At 35.3% G+C, this 22,688-nt stretch overlaps 1 protein-coding gene across 6 annotated transcripts in view; it reads right to left on the bottom strand.

Moving 5' to 3' along the window:
* The window catches only part of GHR (growth hormone receptor), a 320,003-nt gene that overhangs the window by 5,785 nt on the left and 291,530 nt on the right, over positions 1 to 22,688 (bottom strand). For all 6 annotated transcript variants that reach the window (XM_005556812.5, XM_065546202.2, XM_015451334.4 and 3 more), the window contains exons 5-8: positions 21,431 to 21,603; positions 16,644 to 16,822; positions 5,775 to 5,940; positions 3,634 to 3,724 (exon numbers count right to left, since the gene is read on the bottom strand). In XM_005556812.5, coding sequence (XP_005556869.3) covers positions 3,634 to 3,724; positions 5,775 to 5,940; positions 16,644 to 16,822; positions 21,431 to 21,603 — 609 coding nt within the window. The remainder of the gene's footprint in view (positions 1 to 3,633; positions 3,725 to 5,774; positions 5,941 to 16,643; positions 16,823 to 21,430; positions 21,604 to 22,688) is intronic.

Below are 22,688 nucleotides of genomic sequence, written 5' to 3'. Positions count from 1 at the left end.
AAATAAGTTTGTGACCCCTGCACTAAACATTTCACTTAATCCTTATGACTCCCAGGGAGGCAGATGATATATATGTGCAAAAACTTGGAAAATTAAGGAACATGTTCAAATCATGCACTGATAGTTGGCACAGTTGGGGCTCAAACCCAGAGAACCTGACTCCAAACCAAAACCCAGGTTCTTTGCGTCATGCTGCTGTTTTGCTGTTTTTTTTTTTTTTCTTGATTCTGCATCTCTAAATCGATATTTCACATTCTCCAAAACATAAAAAGATGGAACATAACTCTAATGACAGGAAGCAAAGGTTTCCAAATGGCTGATGTTTGACTTTGTGACGTGTGCTTCTCCTTTTTGAATAGGATGATGCATTCAGGCATGTGCTAGTGGTTTTCTAGGGGTTGTAGTGACCTTATGTCACAGTGGCAGACCATAAATCTAAGGGGCCCAAGCAGATCATGCAGATGAATAAAGCAAGCCAGTTGCAAAGTCATTAGGAGGAATGAGGATGGTGGCACATTAAAGAATGTGTGCCAATCCCAAATAGGACAGCTGGTTGTCTGCTGCAGCATATGCCGCCTTGTTCAGTTTCACTACATCTTTCATTTTTTAAAAGATAATCCCCAAATCTGGATTTTTGTGTGAAAATTCTGTATTTTACAAACACTTTGTAGGAAAATCTTCACTCTAAAATCAAAACTAATTAAAATAAAATAAAATGTGAATCTGTAGGCTGAATTTGGCTATTGGTTTGGAAGTTCTATTTTGGGCTGATTCAGTTATTTCTTTCCTCAATTGGTAACAGCTCAAAGGCTGGGTGGGTTGTGTGGTAGGAACCAGTATAGCCTGACTTGAAACTAAGTTTGTGATTTTGTATCAGATACAAATAAAATTATAAATTTTGCTAGAGTTGACTCAAGTAACTGGATTAAAGCAGGGTGAAGTGGGTTGGATAATGAATTGTGGACTCACAAAATTTCAAAGGCGTGTAGGACCTGAAGCCACTTTACAGCCCTACAGTTCTAAGAAAAATCTCATTCTTTGTAGTATCAATTTAATTGTTGGAACTACATGTTCTGTCCATACTTGCTGACAAATATTTGCTACTATTTCCCACTTTCAGTAGAACATGCAAATTTAGACGACGATAAGGGTTTTTATTGGGCAAATGAAAAAAAAGTTAATTCTTTCCTACAGAAAATTCAATTTAGTGCAGGAAAATTGGGAGAACAATAAAGATTTCAAATTAATTGTAGAATCTGGTGATTTTGACTAAACATTATAGTTAAGAATTTCATTATTTATAAAAAGCACTCTATTAGAAGTAATATGTTTTCTTGGAAATTCTACTTTTTGAGAGGATAATTGTTTCTTCCTAATATTGTTAGCTAATATAACTAAACAACATAACAAATTGACTTGGCCTTCACAATGGCTAGAAATTCACAACTAATACTAAGAGATAATTACTTTATATACTTCGTGAGTTTATCTATTGAAGTTATGTATAAATTTCCCCACAAGATAGATAGATTAAAAAACTGAAATTAATCAACAGAATAATTTGGTTCTTTTTTTGTTGGCATTACTTAAATACACAAATTAAAAATCTAAAAATATATTTATTTATTTTCCTGAAACAACAGAAAATTGTATTGTGATTTATGATAGCTGCTTTTTTGGAAAATAGAAATGTTGCCAGAAAGTTAGGTGCAAAATGGAATTCTGCAGAATGAATTTTACTTTCCCATTGGTTTATATTATAAAATTGGACATAAAACTCTACTGAAAATAACCCTTTCTGCATTCAGTTAGACTTTTAGCATGCTTGACACTCGAGAACTCTAGTGTCCCAATAATTCTTCTTCCTAAGAACATTCTATTTTGAAGTTTACAAATGTTATACTGCGTTACAAAACAAATTAAAATACTTTAAAATATATTAACATAGATCTCATTTTGATTTATAGATGCCTTTTGGCTTCAGCTGGAGAACCTATTTTCAATTCTAGGTAAGGAGACCAACTGCCTTGGTTACCTGGAACTGAGGGATTTCCTGGCACACAGGACTTGCATTGCTAAAAACCAGGAGAGCTCTAGGCAACCTGGGAGTGTCAGTCACCTTAGTTCTAGGAGAAGAAGCAAGGTTAACCATTGGGACTTTAAAAATACCTTAAATGGGGCCAGGCGCGGTAGCTCACGCCTGTAATCCCAGCACTTTGGAAGGCTGAGGCGGGCGGATAACCTGAGGTCAGGAGTTCGAGGCCAGTCTGACCAACATGGCGAAACTATCTAAAAATACAAAATTAGGTGGGCGTGGTGGCACATCCCTGTAATCCCAGCTACTCGGGAGGCTGAGGCAGGAGAATCGCTTGAACCTGGGAGGTGGAGGTTGCAGTGAGCTGAGATTGGGCTACTGCACTCTCCAGACTCCAGCCTGGGTGACAGAGCAAGACTTCATCTCAAAAAAACAAAACAAAGCAAAACAAAACAAAGAAAAAAACAACAAACAAACAAACAAAACAACCTTAAATATAGGACACTGGCAATCAGTACCAATCATTTTTCCCATATTTTGTTTAAAAAAATTTCCTGTAGTGTGTAGTGAGTTTCTATCAGGAAGAAAAATGGAATAATATAAATAACATATATCATAGCTCAAGGAAAATTTAAAGATTATATAACCCATACCCTCATATTAACCATAAGAATATGGAGGCCTGGAGAGATTCTGGGACTCAAACAAGGTCAAACAGCAATGACAAAAATGATAACTGGAACTCAAGGCTTTTGATTCCAAGAGAAAGTGGAATGAAATCTCTTTACACTTATAAAGACTTTTAGCTGTGTTTATAAATGCAGGTGAAACACAAAATCATAAATATCCAAATAATTTAAATTAAACCTGAATTTACTTGAAATCATCATCATATGAAGTCTAAAAAATGTTTTATTAGACTTAACTATCTGCCTGGGTAGTTTGCCACTTAAAATTTTGCCTGTGTATTGAGATCAGGAGTTCGAGACTAGCCTGGCCAACATGGCAAAACCCTGTCTCTACCAAAAACACACAAAAATTAGCCGGGCATAGTGGTGGGTGCCTGTAATCCCAGCTACTCGGGAGGCTGAGGCAGGAGAATCACTTGAACCTGGGGGGCAGCGGCTGCAGTGAGCCAAGATTGCGCCATTACACTCCAGCCTGGGCAACAGAGTGAGACTCCATCTCAAGGAAAAAAAAAATGTCTATATATAAGGACTGTATCAGACTCAGCCAAAGGCTCAGTGATACTCTGAAGATCTGGAATGAATGGGTAAACTTGTTGAGGACTCGAGGGGAAGAGCTAGCTCTTGGATAAAGAGGTACACATCACGAGGTATGCATAGTCACCAGCCTAAGCCTCTTAATGTCCTGTACAAGTCTCCAGATAGAATCTAAACCTCTAAGTTGTCTATGATAAATACAACAAATTGGGTTTTATATAAATGGTAAATATATAACTGGAGATAAAAGTTTACTAGGTTAACTAAAATTTCCACTCATAATTTGACAAAGAAAATATCAAATAACAAATAGAAACACACATGGAAATCTAAACAACTGGCAAAAAATACCAAAGAATACTACTTCACACCTACCTTTGCTGTTTAGAAAATAAGAATACAAATAGCATCACTGTTAGCCCAAATATTCCAAAGATAATAATTAAGAGCCATGGAAAGTAGAAATCTGAAACACACAATAATATTTCGCTCTCAGAATTACAAATAGTTGAAGCACAGTTTACATTTCCCTTTCCCTTTTCACAAAAAATTCAGTTTGTATTCATCTAATAAAGCCACTGATTTCTCTTGATAACCACTGAAACAGAATGCAATGACTTAGTTTTTTTCTGTTTTATGAACATCTCTGTCCACTTTTCAAATCTCCTCATTAAAAAAACTTCAAAATAAAGAAACAGCATATAGTGCAAAATCAGTGTGTTTTATGAAAACAAACAATCTGCTTTAAGCATATTATGTGTCAAGGGAGTATCATAAAGGTTTCAGCTCTAGGAAAAAAGTGTTGCTTATTAACACACTACCTAAATAATGCCCACTTGGTTTCTTTTCTACTTTTTTTTAAGTGTGGTGATTATCATAGCCTCTAGATTGAAGATTTATCAAAAAGATGAAGGCAGAGTTTTTATTGATAAATCATGACAGAAACTTCTTAGACACAAAGAACATATATTTTACAGCTATAAATATACATATTTATATCAAGAAATTAAATTATTAAAATATAATAAATATATATCATGTATATTATATACATAAAATTGACAGAAAGATCACTATTGAGCTCCCATCTTCAGGTTTTAGTATACTTTGTATGAGACTTGGGGGAACCTGTTTGTAAAACTTCTATTTCATTCCTTAAGATTAAGTACCTGCCAGCTACTTTGCAGTTGGTTCCCAGTATTCTTACCACAGAGACAGAGGCTAACCACTTTTTCATAGAAATGACAGATGAAATTTATCTGAACATTGCCATTGAAAATGTAGGCCTTTATGCTGAAATAGTCTTTTCTTATTTAATAAGTTATTAAAATCCCCTAGGGAGATAATATAAGCATTTTAAAGAATTGGTGGGGGAGAAAAAAATCATTTTTTGTCTTGTAGTATCTCTAATTTCATATCAGTGACATATTCAGGAAAATAACATAAAGTTAGAGTTTCTTTTTTTGTTAGTAACAGAGGAAAAGACATTTTAAAAAATATATGTTAAGTGAATTAAATGCCACTACACTAAGCTTAAGGGTGTACAGCTATCATACTTTTAAGACCAGAATTGCATTATATCAAATAGTTTGGAAACAAGAAGTCAGTTAACTAGAGTTTAGAGAAAATGGTGCTACAGAAATTTTCATTCTAGTGCTATTTAGTATCATGAGATTCTACCTGTATAGTAAATGCAGAAATATAAATTTATTTTCTATGTAGCTTGTGGTTATCTCGTTAACAAACATATAGCCCTGTAAACGTCTGTTTTCAGTGAAGATAGAATAGAGCCAATTCCCATTTGAGAATCATAATACTCTATACTTTCTGCTCATTATTAATCAGTTTTCTTTATTTCTGTATCTAAAAGTTTTAATTCTTTTATTCTAAATTCATAGGTCCCATTTTAAAAAACTTTAATCATTGTTGTGATTCTCCTACATACGGTTTTCAAATGTTCCATGTCTCCTTTGAGTATGACTGCCACCCTACTTATTAGCCTTTCCTCTAGGAAAAAGCCATACCTCCACTTTCTAAAACCTATGCAGCTGCTGTTGACTACCTATGCCGACTCAATATTAGGTTTCCTCTTAGATGCCACATATCTCTCCATCCATATAGAAACATACTTTCTTCCCTAATCATCAGAACAGCTTTTTTTTTTCCTGATTATAAATTCAAAACAAACTTACTACAGAAAATTTTAGGAACATAAACATATATAAAGAAAAGAATCATCTGAATTGTACCATCTGGAGATTGCCACCGAATTCCTGTCTCTAAACTTCCACCTGTCCCCCGGACATTTCCTGAATGAAAAATTTGGAAACTAAATCTTCCTTCTGCTTTTGCAATGAACAATATCTGTTTCAGATGTTGAGCTCAAGGTCTCTCACCGTCATATCTGATGCTAATATATTTTGATCTGGACAACACACTAACAGTGCAGGGTTGAATCAACTGTTATATTGACAAAAGCCAGGTTAGCTGCTATTTTAATCTTTTATTTCTTTTACCTTCTTCACATGTAAATTGGTTCATCTGAGGAAGTGTTACATAGAGCACCTCACTGAACTCGCCATAATTTCTAGAGTTTCGTCGTTTGGATCTCACACGCACTTCATATTCCTTATCCACTTTCAATGAGTACACTGGAACTGATGTTGACAATATAGGATCCATCTTTCAAGACAAAATATAAATGCATATTGGCTAAAGAATCAACAACTCAATGCAATAAACACTACAGGTATTCCCCCATTTGCATTCAGAATGGATTTTTATAAAGTAGGTAATATTTTAAAATGCATCGTGAGCATTTGCTATTTAAAGGAAGATTAAGGCAAATAATTATGTAAATAATCATTTTTTAAATGGATAATAGTTCACAAATTTAGTTTGGTATAAACCCAAATATATGATAGACTCACTTAAAGAAATGCAGCTACAGCTGTGCATTAGTCTTCCAGATAGTTAATAAGATTAAAGCATATTAGAATTACTCTGAATGGCAGAACTATATGTCTACATATCCGGGATATTACACTTTTGTATGAAGGGAGACATAAGAACAGAAAAACAAACATATTTCCACACCAAAATAAATTGTAGCCATAGCAAGTTGTATATCAGTGTTTGATGGAAATTCTGGGTAGTCATTCACATAATAACAGAATTGGAAAAGGTCCTAGAAAAATCATAATTGCCTTTATTGAACTTCCAAATACTTTTATTAAAAGGAACTACATATCTAATACGCTTGTTCTGGAAGGCTTAAAGCCACCACAAAACAGTTTGCTATTTAAAATTTGCAAAGAAAAGTCACAGGAGTTCTTTGGTAAGAAATATCTAGGTCTCACAACCCTTAAGGTTAGGATATTCCTTTACGTTCTCAGGGAAGGGTAGAGTGAGATTGTTAGACTTTTAACACATATTGCTATCAAAGAGATACTCAACTAGTGATGCTATTTTCCTCCAAGTCAAATACTCAAAGCAGGTATTCAATGTGCTTTTCATATATATATATATTTTTGGTAGAACACCTTGTTGCTGTTTATAGAAAACTTTAAACACTCGGTTTTTCAACAGGATGGATTTTCACATAAATAAAATTCTCATAATTTGTTTTATTAAGTCAGCAGCTGGGCCTTCAGCTTCTAAAACAAGTTCTTCTTCTTCTTTTACCTCAATTAGTTTCTACTCACAAAGTATCTTTTTTCTGCCTCATGTGTATATGACAGGGTTTGTTTATATTTTTTATAGGATCTTCTGAATATATGGGATATTTGCATGCCTAAAATGCTTTTAAGGCAGGACACTGAATACTGAACTTTATTATTTTTTCTTAGGCTTTTTTTTTTTTTTTTTTTAGCCTATGTTTTCATCCTCAAAGCCCTTATTTCTCTGTTACTGTCACCAATACAATTTCTTTAAAGATTTCACTAATAGAATCAAAAAAGGGCCCTCAGTAATTCAAGTTGTGGTCCTCTCTTCATATTCTCTCAACCCTCCACACCAGCCACACCAAACTCAGATTTTGAGTGGCTCCTAGTTACATGGCTCCTATCATACCTAACCCTGTCATCCGCTTGTGCAGGGAACTGTTTCTCATCCAAGTCTAAGTGCAAGTATTGAGGACAGCTGATATTCTAAGTCTTTGCTGGTACTTTTCCCCACTCTGCTCTGCCAGATAATATACTTCTTCTATCATTAATTATATTTCATTGTGCAAATTTAGTTATACAAGCTTTCTATGTTACATTGTAAATTCCCCAAGATAACTCATTATTTTTCATTTCCAAAGCCCAGTACAACATCAGGTATACAGTGGGTGCTCAAGATATGGCGCAGATATCATGAATAATTCCATGCTATCCATTAAGTCTTTAAAAAACTGTAAGTTATTGGTTTACTAGATAAATAGCTGTAAACAACTACACGGTCATGCAAAATGTATTTACTAAAAAGGGTGGCTGGATGCAGTGGCTCATGCCTATAATCCCAGCACTTTGGTAGGCTGAGGTTGGCGAATCACCTGAGGTCAGGAGTTCGAGACCAGTCTGGCCAACATGGTGAAACCCTGTGTCTACTAAAAGTACAAAAATTAGTTGTATTAGCTGGGTATGGTGGCTTGTGCCTGGAATCCCAGCTACTCAGGAGTCTGAGGCATGAGAATCACTTGAACTCTGGAGGTGGAGGTTGCAGTGAGCCGAGATTGGGCCACTGTACTCTAACCTGGGGACAGAGCAAAATCCTGTCAAAAAAAAAAAAAAAAAAAAAAAAACAAAAAGCACACTGCACACTGCTAAGCAAATTCATATTGCCAAATGGTAACATGAATTCCTGATGCAAGCAACACACACTAGGTTTTCCCCCTTTACTTATAAACCTGTTTTCTGCTTATGATGCCTGTGCTCCATAACCAATTATATTGTTTGTTTCTTCAAGAGATAAATTATTATTGATAAGCCCCTGGTCTTTGTCCAAGACCTTTGCAAATTACCAAACTTATAAAATATCGTAAATAAAAGTTATAAAGAAAAAGTTAACTGATCCCTTTGGTCTACCTAATGAGATTTACCAGAGGTGCCACAAAAAGTGCAGCAAAGCCATGTTGGGATACAGCCCTGAACAGTTGATTAACAAAGTTACACGCTCACAAGTACCTGGTGCAGGGTGGGAGTTTCAAAGTGGTGGCTCAGTGAGATGTAACTATATACCATGGGCTTTTAGGGATGCCATGATGGTAATTGAATCGATGAATGCTATCATACTGATTAATACCTTTGTTTTTTTCTAGGTTGTTTAACTTTTTTGTTTCAGGACTCCTTTACACTCTTAAACATTTGAGAATCCTAAAGATTTTGGTTGAGTTGGGTTATACCTATCACTAGTTACCGTATTAGAAATTGAAATGGAAAAATTTTTAAATCCTAATTTTTAAAATGAAAATAATAAATTGATTTTGTTAAAATAATATTTTCATAAAAATTATTGTGCTTTCCCAAACAATAAAAAATAGAGTGAGAAGAGTGACATTGTTTTACATTTTTGCAAATTTATTTAATGTCAGACTTGAAGATGACTGTATTTTTATAACTGCTTCTGAATTAAATCTATTAGAATGTGCTATTTTGGTTGATGTAAATGAATAAAACCTGGCCTCACACAGATAAATAATGAGGAAAAGGAGGAATATTTTAATAAACTTTTCACATAATTGTGAACATTTCTGTTTAATAACAGACTAAACTCAAATGATAGTTTCTTAAAGGTTAGTGGAAATATGAAACCTGAAACTCTACCAATGAACTTTTTGTACTTTGTTATATTTAAATTAACCATTCCTCACCAACAGACTTATCTTACAAGAACTGCTAAAGGGGGTTCTTTAGCTGAAAGAAAAGGAGGCTAATTATAACATAAAAACATATGAAAGTATAAAACTCACTGGTAAAAGTAAGCACACAGTCCAATTTAGAGTAGTCTAATATTTTCATGGTAGTATGTAAATCACTTTTATTTTAGAATAAATGTTAAAAGATAAAATTATTAAAAATAACACTAGGTATAATAATTTGTTAAGAAATATGCCATATAAAAAGATGTAAGTGTGACATTGAAAATTTAAAATATGTGTGTGTGTGTGGGAGGGTATGTGGAATAAAAGTGTAGAGTTTTTTTATGCAAGAAAGTTAAATTGTTATCAGATTAAAATAGCCTGTTATAGCCACACGCACACACAGAAACCTAGGAATACATTTAACAAAGGAGTTGAAGTATCTTTATAAGTAGAACTATAAAACACTGATGAAAGAAAATGACAGCTAACGCAAATGGAAAAACATTTCATGCTTATGGATTAGAAGAATCAATATCATTAATATGACTATACTGCCCAAGCCAATCTACACATTCAATGTGATACCTATCAAATTATCAATGCAATTTTTCACAGAATTAGAAAAAACAATTGTAAAATTCATATGGAAGCAAAAAACAGCTCAAACAGTCAAAGCAATCCTAACTAAAAAGAATAAACCCAGAGGCATCACATTACCTGACTTCAAATTATACTATAAGGCTACAGGAACCAAAACAGTATGGTACTGGTTAAAAAAGAAGACACATAGATCAATGGAACAGAATAGAGAACCCCAAAATAAAGTGTCATACCTACAACCAACTAATATTTGACAAAGTTGACAAAAACAAGAAATTAGGAAAACACTGTTTAATAAATGGTGCTGGGTAACTGGCTAGTTATATGCAGAAGATTGAAACTGGACCCCTTCCTTTCAACACGCACAAAAATCAGCTCAAGATGGATTAAAGGTTTAAATACAAAACCCCAAACTATAAAAACCCTAGAAGAAAACCTAGGAAATACCATTCCAGACATAGGCCATAGCAAAGACTTCATGACAAAGATGCCAAAAACAATTGCAACAAAAACAAAAATTGACAAATGGGATCTAATTAAACTAAAGAGCTTCTGCACAGCAAAAGAAACAATTGAAAAAACAATCTATAGAATGGCTGAAAATATTTGCAAACTATACATCTGACAAAGGTCTAATATCCAGAATCTATAAAGAACTTAAATAAATCAACAAGCCAAAAAAAAAAGTCTCATTAAAAAGTAGACAAAAGCCATAAACAAACACTTTTCAAAAGAACACAAACATGGGCCAACAAGTGTATGAAAAAAATGCTCAACATTACTAATAATTAGAGAGAGGCATATCAAAACCATAATGAGATACTACATCACAGCAGTCAGAATGGCTATTCTCAAAAAGTCAAAAAATAACAGATGTTGGTGAGGTTGCAGAGAAAGGGAACACTTATACCCTGCTGGTAATAATGTAAATTAGTTCAGCCATTGTGGCAAGCAGTTTAGCAACCTCTCAAACAACTTAAAACAGAACTGTCATTTGACCCAGCAATCCTATTATTGGGTATAAACCCGAAGGAATATAAACCATTCTACCCTAAAGACACATGCATGTGTATGTTCATCATAGCACTATTCACAATAGCAAAGACGTGGAATAAAGAAAATGGTAGACTGGATAAAGGAAATATGGTATATGTACACCATGGAATACTACTCAGGCATAAAAAAGAACAAGATCATGTCCTCTGCAGTCACATGGATGGAGCTGGAGGCCATTATGCTAAGCACACTAATACATGAACAGAAAAACAAATACCACATATTCTCACTTATTAGTAGGAGCTAAACATTGAGAACACATGGACATGAAGAAGGAAACCATAGACACCAGGGTCTACTGGAGGGTAGAGGGTGGAAGGAAGGTGAAGATAAAAAAGCTGCCTTCTGGGTACTATGCTTATTACCTGGGTGATGAAATAATCTGTATGGTAAACCCCTGTGACATGCAATTTACCTATATAACAGACCTGCACATGTAACTCTGAACCTAAAATAATAGTTAAAAAATAAAACAAAAAATATCTTGAGACAAAAATGGAAACAACATACCAAACCTTAAGGGATGCAGCAAAAGTAGTTCGAAGAGCAATGGAATTTCATCGCAATAAATGCCTCCATCAGAAAACAAAGAAAGATCTCAAATTAATAACCTAACATTTTACCTGAAGAAACGAGAAAAAGAATAAACTAAGCATAAAGTTCATAGAAGGAAGGAAATAATAAAGATCAGAACAGAAATAAATGAAACAGAGAGTAGAAAATATTGAGATGGTTCCATGGTTTTGTTCTTGGTTCTAGTAATGTGATTATTACGTTTATGTATTTGTGTGTAATGAGCCATCCTTGCATCCCTGGGATAAATCCTACTTGATCATGGAGAATGATCTTTTTAATGTGCTTTTGAGTTAGCACATTAAAACAGTAGAAAAGATTAACGAAACAAGTTTTTCTGAAAAGATAAAATCAACCAATCCTTAGCTAGACTAAATCATAAAAAAAAAAAAGAGAAGGCTCAAACTAAAAACAAAATCAGAAATGAAGGAGGAGACATTACAACCAATACCATAGAAATACAAATGTTCATAAGAGACCATTCTGAAAAATTATATGCATGAGAAATGAATCAATTCCTACACACAACAACCGACTAAAATTTTCTTGAAGAAATAGAAAATCTAAATAAACCAATAATAAGTAAAGAGATTGAATCAGTAGTAAAATGTCTGTCATCAAAGACAAGCCCAGGACCTGACAGCTTCACTGGAAGCTTCACTGGAACAACAATCTTTCTTAAACTTTTCCAAAAAATGGAAGAAAAGGGGATACTTTCAAACTATTTCTTGATGCTAGCATTACCCTAATACCAAAACCATGAAAGGACACTACAAGAAAAGAAAATTATGGGCTAATATCTCTGATAAATACAGATGTAAAAATCTTAAACAAAATGCCAGGAAACTAACTCAAAAGCACATTAAAAGGACCATTCTCCATGATCAAGTAGGATTTATCCCAGGGATGCAAGGATGATTCATCACACACAAATACATAAACATAATACATCACATTACTAGAACCAAGAACAAAACCATGGAACCATCTCAGTAGATACAGAAGAAGCACTTGTCAAAATTCAATATCCTTTCATGATAAAAACCCTTAACAATTAGATATAGAAGGAATGTATTTCAACACAATAAAGGCCATGTATAACAAACTCACATCAGAATAAACAGTGAAATGTGGAAAGCTTTTCTTCTAAGACAAGGAACAAGACAAAGATGCCTACTCTTGCCACTTCTATTCAGTGTAACTCCTCTATTCTACTCTACTCTACTCAATTCAAAATCCTATTCAGAGCAATTAAGCAAGAGAGAGAAATAAAAGGCATCCAAAATTGGAAAGGAAAAAATTAAATTGTCCTTGCTTACAGATGACATGATTTTATATATAGAAAACCCTAAAGACTTCAACAAAAAATTGCTAGAACAGATAAACAAATTCAGTAAAGCTGCAGGATACAAAGTCAACATATAAAAATCAGTAATATTTCTATACACTAATAAGGAACAATCTGAGAAAGAAATAAAAAAATCCCATTCACAACAGCTATAAAAATAAAAATAAAATAAAATACCCAGAAATAAATTTAAACAAGGAGGTGAAAGATCTGTACACTGTAAACTGTAAAACATGAAGACAACACAAATAAATGAACAGATAGCCCATGTTCATGGATTAGAAGAACTAATATTGTTCAATTGTTCCTACTACCTAAAGCGATCTACAGACTCAATGCAATCCTTATCAAAATTCCTATGTCATTTTTCACAGAAATAGAAAAAGCAATTCTAAAATTTGTCTGCAACCACAATAGACTATGAATAGCCAAAGCAATCTTGAACAAAAAGAAAAAGGTTGAAATCATCACTCTACCAACCTCAAAACATAATACAAAGCTATAGTAATCAAAACAGCATGGTACTGGCATTAACATTACATAAACCAATGTAAAAGAATAAAGTAGTCAGAAATAAATCCACACATTCATAGTAAATTGATTTATCACAAAGGTGCTCAGAATATACAGTAAGGGAAGGATTCTGTCTTTAAATGTTGTTGGGAAAATTGGACATCCACATGCAGAAGAATGAAATCATACCCTTATTTTATATCATACACAAAAATAAACTCAAAATTGATTAAAGACTTAAATGTAAAACCTGAAACTGTACAACTGTTGGAAGAAAATATAGAGTAAAAGCTCCATGACATTGGTTTGGGCAATGATTTTTTGGATATGACTCCATTGGGCAAGGCAACAAAAGTGGAAATAGATAAATGGGATTACATGAAACTAAAAGGCTTCTGCACTGCCAAGGAAACAATCAACAGAGTGAAGAGACATTTTATGGAATGGGAGACAATATTTGAATACATCTGATAAGCGTTTAATATCTGAAATATATAAGGAACTAAACCAATTCAATAGCAAGAAAATAAATAACCCAATTAAAAAACAGGCAAAAGACCTGAATATAGTTTTTTAAAAAGAAGATATAGAAATGGCCAACAGGTATATGAAAAATGCTTGACATCTTTAATCATCAGGGAAGTGTAAATTTAAACCACAATGAGCTATCAGCTCACAGAAGGCATAGAGTGCACAAAGATGTTAGGATGGCTATTTTCAAAAAAAGAAGAGATAACAAGTGTTGGTGAGAATGTGGACAAAAGGGAACCCTTGCACACTATTGGTGGGAGTGTAAATTAGTATACCCTCTATGAAAAATGATATGAAGCTTCCTCAAAAGATTAAAAATAGAACTACCACCTGATCCATTATATTATTCCACTACTAAGTATATATCCAAGGAAAATGAAATCAGTATGTTGAAGAAATATCTGGGCTCCCATGTTCATTACTTATAACAGCCAAGAAATAGAATCAACCTATGTTCCATTAATGGATAAGTTGATAAAGAAAATGTGGTGTATATATATACAATGGAATGCTATCAGCCTTAAAAAAAGAAGGATATCCTGTCGCTTGTGACAACGTGGATGAACCTGGAGGATATTATATTAAGAAAAATGATCCAGAGACAGAAAAATAAATACCACATAATCTCACTTATATGCAGAATCTAAAAAAGTTGAACTCAGAAGTAGAGAGTTGAATGGTGGTTATCAGGGGTTGTGGGTAGGGTGGAGAGTTGAGGAGATATTGACGAAAGAACTAAAATTTTCAGTTAGTAGGAACGAGTTTAAGAAATCTATTGTACAAAATAATGACTATAGTTAATGCCTATGTATTGTATTTTGAAAATCTCTAAGTGAGTAGATTTTCAGTGTTCTCAATACACACAAAAAATGGTGTGTGTGGTAATGCATGTTACTTACTGTGATAGAACCATTCTACAATGTATCCATATTTCAAAAAAAGTTGTACACAATAAATATACAAAAAATTTTTTGATCATTAAAAAAATTCACCATTCTATCTAGTACTTTTAATGGATCATTTCCCCATGCATGATTTAATTACATAATATATTAGTCATTTGGAAAATATTGGTTCACTGACTTGTAGATTTTTCTAAATTTCATACATTTTATTACACAATACAACTAAAAAATCACTTTCATTAATATCACCATGAATCTCTTCAAGAAAAGTCTTCAAATATTAAAACACTATCAAGCTCACGGTTGGAGACCCAAATTTTCCAAAAAGGCAAAATGAATTGCTTTGAAAAGTCAAATTTTTTCCATGGCAAAAAATACAGTCAGTTGTTTTTCTTGAAGCAACAAGCTCACCTCATTCTTTTTTGAGAAATGTTTGCCAATTCAAATATGAATAACCATCTGCCAGTTTATCAGTTGTCTTCCAAGTAAAAATGGTGCTCCAAGCAATAAAAGCAACTAGTTCAGCTGGCAGCTCAGTCATTTAAGCGCTTTTCTTCAAGACAAATACAATACCTCAGTATGCAGCAGACATGCTTAATGTGTAATTCCCATATGTCACACAGAATATTAATAAGCTATGTACTCAAAGGTTGAGGTTTAGCAAAATTAACAATTTTTACAGCTTCATCAAGAACATCATACATGAAACTAGCTTTTTCCCCCTTCTTTACTGTCAGTGCATGATGATGAAGAATATAATGACTATTAGTAAAATTTGATCCTACTGCCTTGCTTCATGCTAAGGTGCCAGCAGTGTTTCCAGCATTGCTTTTGTGCCATTAAATTAAATTTCAGCATAGTGAATAAAATAACATTTTAGTGTATTGTGAAAATAGTACTGAACTCTCTGAAAGGGTCTCAGGGACCCTCAGGGGTCTGTGGTTCCCACTTTGAGAACCGCCACCTCAGGTATTTAGCACAGTGCCTTCTGCATAGTAGTTATTTCAGTACCTGTTGCTGAATAATGTTTGATTGTAGCTTGGATGTAGACAGTCTTGTTTGACTTAGCATCTAACCAGGACTTTTATTTGTACCAAGTTACAGAACAGATATCTACATTAAAATGATTCAGAAAATAGAGCCCCAAAGTCCAGTATTGCAACTACTCAAAGTTTCTCCAAACTTAACTTTCCTCTAATGACAAAATTGGCATCTTTTTCAGTGGTTCACTGAATGTCCTGGTGTCTCAAAATTCTGGGAGTGATCTGTGCCAGGCTGCTGGGCATCACCTGATGAGTGGCCAGAAACTGCTTGGTTTGGCTGTGCCTGTGGCTGTGGTTAGACAGATTTAGAATTAGTTATATTGGGAGCAGCATGATACTCCTGTTTTTCCTCTTGTTATGTGCCATGTGAATTTTATCGAAGTGCTGAGTTCCATATGCTTGGTAAGGAAGAGAGGGATTCAGAGGTTAACCAGTACCATGCTCTCTAATTGCCTACGTAAGAATCTCAGCTTGATTCTTCTCTGAGGTATGTAACAAAACATCCTTCTGAAACCTCTAAGAGACAAATTCCCTTCCTCTGTTTCCTGTAAACACGTATGAATTTGTTTTAATGGGAGTCTTTTGAGTAGCAGCAACTGAAATAATGGGAAAATATTTGGCCATAGTCACTGTTGACTTTGATCACAAACTTTTCCATTTTTATCCACATCCCCAAAGACAGCTAAGTGGCCAGATATCTATAATTTTACTCTAAAGTTAAACTGGACCTCAAGAATGAATGGAGAAATAGTTTTCCTTTCCTTCCACAGGCCTCCATATATACATAAGCATCTCCTGTCTTAACAGAATTTCAAGATATTTTACCGATTAAATCATGTTTTCTCAAATAAGAAATTATGGCGCATACAGCATGAACATGTGGTATTAGGTCAAAAGAAAGTCTAATGATAAATGAGAGAGAGGTTGATGAAATAGAAAGAAAAGTCAAAGTGTAAGGTGTAGTGACATCTTACCATTTTCCATTTAGTTTCATTTACTTCTTTGTATTGAAGTTCATACTCCAGAACCATCCATCCTTTCTGAATATCTGCATTGGGTGGTGCTTCCCATCTCACTTGAATATCTGCATGAATCCCAGTTAAACTGACGTTCAGTAAAGTCCAGTTGAGGGCAATGGGTGGATCTGGTTGCACTGTGCAATTCAACAGAGCATTAGTACACAGACAGACACAATTTATTATTAATGGAAGGCATTCTTCTCAGAAGACCAAATTACTTTCTATATTTTTGATCGTTCATACTCTTATTTCTTCCAATATTTTTCTTATTATAACTTTCACTTTATAAGAGAGTAACTTTTTTTAACGCAAAAGTGACTTGTTTTTAACTTTTAAATAAGCCCTTACAAAAATTCCTTTGGGAGCAAAAAATCTGATCACTAACTATTTGCAAGATCTGCCATGTTTTATATTTCTTTTTGCTCTGATATCATAAATGCATCTGGATTTTGGCAAATGAATTCATTTTCGCTTGAAACTGAAAAAACAGAGTCAGAAAAACTTACGGAATTGAGACATGGGGCTGCTGTGGAACTAGGGGTAGAGAAATCTTTTTTCTTGCAACTATGTATGGCCTGGGGGCAGATACCTCATTTATCTCATTTCTGTGTTGTTCCCCGAAAGGCTCATCTTTGCCTCACTAATCCGTATTCTGTCAGCTGTACTTTCAAGATATAACAGAATCCAACCATGTCTCACCGCTTGCACCACTATAACCTGGTCCTAGCCATTATCCTTTTTTACTCTTCTTCAATCTTCTCATACAATCTTCCTGCACACGCTGCTAACGCTCCCTAGCTTTGTGGTCTTCCTAGCCACATGTGATGTTTTCTTCTGACATAAGAAGGAAGAAGGCATTATGCTAGTCTCATAAGTGGTGACAATTCAGTGTTTTCTGTCTTTTTCTTAACTGTCACATGAACAACTTGAAACACTGTTTTCCTCAGGTTCTATTGATATACTCTACAGTCCCAGGAAAATTTGTTGCATTCTGCTTATTAGGACCTCAAAGACCACAATTTCTCAAAGGCTGATGAAGAAAAATATGGATTTCAAAGCCAGGAACTATGTCTAAATTTATATTCTAGATGGTTCCTGGTAAATTATTGCTAGTTTTTCTGTCATATACAGAAGGCCACCTAGAGTGTTGCAAAGTGTGCATCCCTAGGGTTGACTGGAGATAACTCTACAGATACACACAGTGAGGAGCTCTTACTGACTGTCAAATCTGGTGGCCAAAGAGGGAAGCTCTTGTGTGCACCCACGTGAAAACAGGCTTTATGGTGGAGGAGCATGCTGTTGCCCTCTGGGGTCGACACCACCTTTTTAAAAACAGGGAGAGTCAAAATTTGATGAATCATGACTACATTTTGAAAATTAAATTGGAAGGATATGCAAAATGGCCAAACTACATATGCCGATACAATGGCAGTAATTCCTCTACTTTCTGGATTTGTTGGAGATTCAGGAATCCTGATAATCAAAGCTCAACCCTTTAAAGTGACCAAACTATAAAACTGGTTTTAATGGAAGATTTTTTTATAACTTATTACTTACGCTACATTTGAAAAATAGAGGATATGAGACAAGGTCCTTTTGGAAAAGGCTTGGTATCACCATTACAGGCATAATAATGGCCTCTCCTTTACCTCTACACATACATCTACATGCTGTATTGACAATTCCTGTGAGATATTTTAAAAATATCTGAAACTTAGTATATCCCCAAACAAACCTTTGCTCTTCCTCTCCAAAACCTGCTCTCCTTTCCTCTTTCCCATCTCTGTTAATGAGGACTCAATTCCTCTAGTTGCTCAGGATAAAAACAATGAACTCGTCCTTGGCTCATTTTTGCCTCACTAATCCATATTCCATCAGCTGTACTTTCAAGATATAACAGAATCCAACCATGTCTCACCGCCTGCACCACTATAACCTGGTCCTAGCCATTATCCTTTTTCATTCTTCTTGCTGCATTTGTCTCCCCACTGTACTCCTTTGGTCTTTGTCCCCCTCCAGTCTATTCTCCATGCAATCGTCAAGTGAAATGACGCAGTGATTATCCTAACACATTAGATCACATCACTCATCATCTAAAACCCTCCAAAGGCTTCCTACCTCACTCCAAGTGAAAGCCAAAGTCATTACAATGGTTGGGTAGATTTGACTGTCTTGTCTGTGGCATTTGGTCTCATACCAGTCTCCTCGCTCACTCTGTGCCCACCCCACCGCCTGCCTGCTGTTCACTGAGTGAGGAAAAGCATGCTTCTACTTTGAGATCTTTCCTCTGGCTGTGCCCCTTTGCTGAAATGCCCTTCCCTGAGACACACACATTATTATCCTCTCTAATCCTTCTTTATTCAAATGCCACTGACTCAGGGATGCCAATCCTGAAAACTCAACACTGCAACCTCTTCAACACTCCTATTCTCCTTTTCTATATTTCTCCATAGCATTGTCACTTTCCGCCCTCACTGGGATTAGATCCCACCAGGGAAGACAGTTTCTATCCCCAGTATGGAGAACACTGACTGGCCTGAGAAAAGAACATAATAAATATTTGCTGAATGAATTGAATGAATGACAAATGTCTAACTAATACAGTACTTTAAATCCAAAGAACAGCCCTGTGAGGTAGTACCATACATACATATTTTATGAGGAAGCTGAGGCTTATAATCATTGACAACTTTCTCAAGATCTATTAGGGTTACCTTAGTTCTTTGTTTTCTTTTACTCTCAGCACCTTCTCCCACAACTATTGTGCTAGTTGTAGCTGCCTGTCATAATCTTTTACCTTGATGATCTCAGTCTTCTAACCTCTTCTACCTTTAGTCTGTCCCACTCCAATCTATGTTTCACATTGCAATAAGATTAATTTCTCTGAGGCATTGATAATGAGACAAGTGGTACTGCAAAGCCTCAAGAGTAAAAGCATGGAGGCTGGAGGTTCAAATCCCAGCTCTACCTACTAGCTGTTTTACTTGAACTAGTCCTTTAAATGCCCTGCGCCTCGGTTTCATTATCTGTAAAGTGCGATTGCAAAAGATGGTTTTTATACCTGACACGTGGTAAGTCTTTTGTGACTGTTAGCTATTACTATTCTCAAGTCATTTCCCTATTTAAACATCCTCAAAGGTACCTTGTGACAGTTAAACTCCAAATTCCTTTTTGGGGCACGAACAACTACTGATGATTTCTCCAGCTGACTAGGAGGGCTTTCTAACTGCTCCTGAGTCCCTGAACATGTGCTATTTGTTACTGCTGGAACTTAGTAGTTACTGAAAGGCAAGTCCACTGCAGTACCTGGCAACACTCACTCATGCTTTTGACCACTGTGGGTAGCCACTTTTTAAAAAATAGGGAGAGTCCAATTCCAGTTCAGAGGTAACTAAACTGTCACCATCTCTGTGCAGCCCTTCCTCATCCCTCAGGCCTGTCAATCATTCACACATTTGGCCACCACCTTTGCAGCTGTGCATTCCACATATTTCCAGGCTAACACCTCTCACACTGCACTGCAATTATCTGTGAACATGCCTGACTCCCTTCTTCGACTGTATCGTACTTATTCTATAACCACCACCACCACCAGAACAGTGCCTGGCACATGACAGGTGTTCAGTGAAAGTCAGCCAGGTAAATGAGTAGGACTGGTCATATGCTATTGGCAGAGAACAGAGTTAGAACATGGGTTTTAACCCAGTATTCTTGCTACTATCCCATTCTGCTATCCCATTTAGTTTCAGCTCAACAGCTATACCACTGATGTTAAGGACACATACTAAATTGTCTTTGCAAAGCAATTGGGTTATCTTTACTGCTTGATACAGGTCTCTTAATCTTCTCCCTTAAAGTCAGCCTATTAGATTTTATTTGTTTCTATCTGTAACTTCTAACCACATACTCCTATCTCTTCCAGTCAGCTTATGCCTAGAAAACCACATAAAAGAACAACACATTTGGGAGAAGCAACGAGGAATTCCTATAAGCAACAAATTAGCTTTTGTGGATAGATTTTGAGGCACCAATTTCAGCTACTCAATGTCCTTCTTTGATTCTTTCTATTTTGCTGTTTATACTATTAAGGTATAAACATGAATATTCTAATTATAGTTGTTTGTTTTATTTGTTTTGTTTCCACCTTGTGTCCATATGATGGGCAAAGGATCCTCTCTTTGGATCTTTCACTTAGTTCACTGAGCTAACTGTCTCCAGTATTTGTTCTGAGATCTTATAAACATGTCTTTAAAGTGACTGTGGCTGTTTTGTAAATGTAAAATTCCAGAATGATTATGCTTTGTGATAAAGAAAATCTAGGCTTTGATTATAGCAATGGTAGAGGTCAAAGGCCAACGTATTTCAGTGAATCTGAATATAAGCATCCTATCAAATAATTAGGAAGTAAGAAATCCTAAGAATATATTAAGTTTACCCTTTGCAATAGAACATAAGAACACAACACAGCTTCAAAGATATCCTAAAGGAAAAGACTCCAGAAGGTTCCTATTCTTTTCTTCACAACATTTACTGCCAGGTTACTTTATGTTAAAGTCAACTTAAGTTCCCCCTGCCCTTTTCCTCTTGTTCACCAGCTGATCCCATCTCCTGTAAAACAGATCTCCACGTATCTATAGAACACTGTTACTAAGTCTTCCTACTTGATTATACTTGGACCTTGCAGGCTTCCCCATTTATTTAGTGTAAAACTATGTCAAATGAAACAAAAACCTGTGATTTACCTATTTCGTCAACAGAGAAACACTTTCCATCCACTGTATCACCATTGCTAGTTAGCTTGATACAATAAGGTATCCAGACGGAGGTAAATGATGAATTAAAGTAACAGCTGTTTTCCCCAGCAGAAACATAATCAGGGCATTCTTTCCATTCTTGAGTCTGTTCTTGAATATTCCTAAAATGGAGGATTAAAAAAGATTAATTGTTCCAAAAATCATGTTGTAGCTGAAGTCCAAGTAAGGTGCTTGATAGTCTGATTCAATAAATTGGAACACAAATATTTTGTGAAGAGGTGTTTTAGCAACACCATTTCCAAGACATATCACATTGGTGGACAATATCATCAGTGTCTGAAGACTGCTAAGAGGCCATTTGGTGTTTCTGCCTATGGTAAAACCTTCCGTTTATTGAATGTATATGCTATGCCTGGTCATAAGTTGATTCCTATGGTAGGTACTTTATTATGCCCGTTTTATAGATGAAGGTTCTGAGACTTAGGGACATTTAAAAAATGTTCATTAAAACAGTACAGAGAATCACCCCAAACTAGAGAGTCCCAGAGAACAGTGAAAGTTTAGACCCGGCTGTTTTCCCAGCCTATGGTGAAAGAAACTGAGGAGACAAGTTGATGTGTGCTCCGGGCAGAGTGATGCATTACATCCAGCACCAACACTGTGTAGATATAAAGATAAGTAAGTTGTGGTCCCCTAATTTCAGGCTAAAATAAGACTCAAATTCCCATCTGAGTAGTTTTTTGGGCCTCTTATATTCATTACATTGATATTTAATGAGAATTGGTTATGTCTAAAACATAATGACAGACACTATGGGGGATTCATAGATGTCTAAGGAATTCCTCCTGCCTCAGAAGGAAAGAGTAAAAAATGGTATTACAAAGCAATGTGGGTAAGTGCTCATTAGTAGTGCTCTCTAGGGTCCTTAAAAGTTCAGAAGAGGGAATGATTGCTGTGGCTCTTCATGGAAGGCTTCAAGGTGGAGGTGTATTTTTAGCATTCTTGAAGGATGGGTAAAAGTTTAATAGATGGCAATATGGCAAGGAAGGGAGGAAACTGAGAGGTCAGAGGGATTGAGGTAAGGAAGTATGGGCATGAGTGTGGTAAGGGAAGCAAAAGGCAATGGAATGACAGGAAAGTTTTCTTAAATTAGAATTGCTACTTGGGTGAGGTAGTTCATTATCCCCTGTTATTCACTAGCCTATTAATTGAGAAGATAATTTATAAGTCAAAGGGACATAAAACC

This window comes from Macaca fascicularis, chromosome 6, assembly GCF_037993035.2.
Source record: "Macaca fascicularis isolate 582-1 chromosome 6, T2T-MFA8v1.1".
Taxonomy (NCBI): Eukaryota; Metazoa; Chordata; class Mammalia; order Primates; family Cercopithecidae; genus Macaca; species Macaca fascicularis.
The sequence above is the reverse complement of the archived record's forward strand: the minus strand, read 5'-3'. Positions and strand labels throughout refer to the sequence as shown.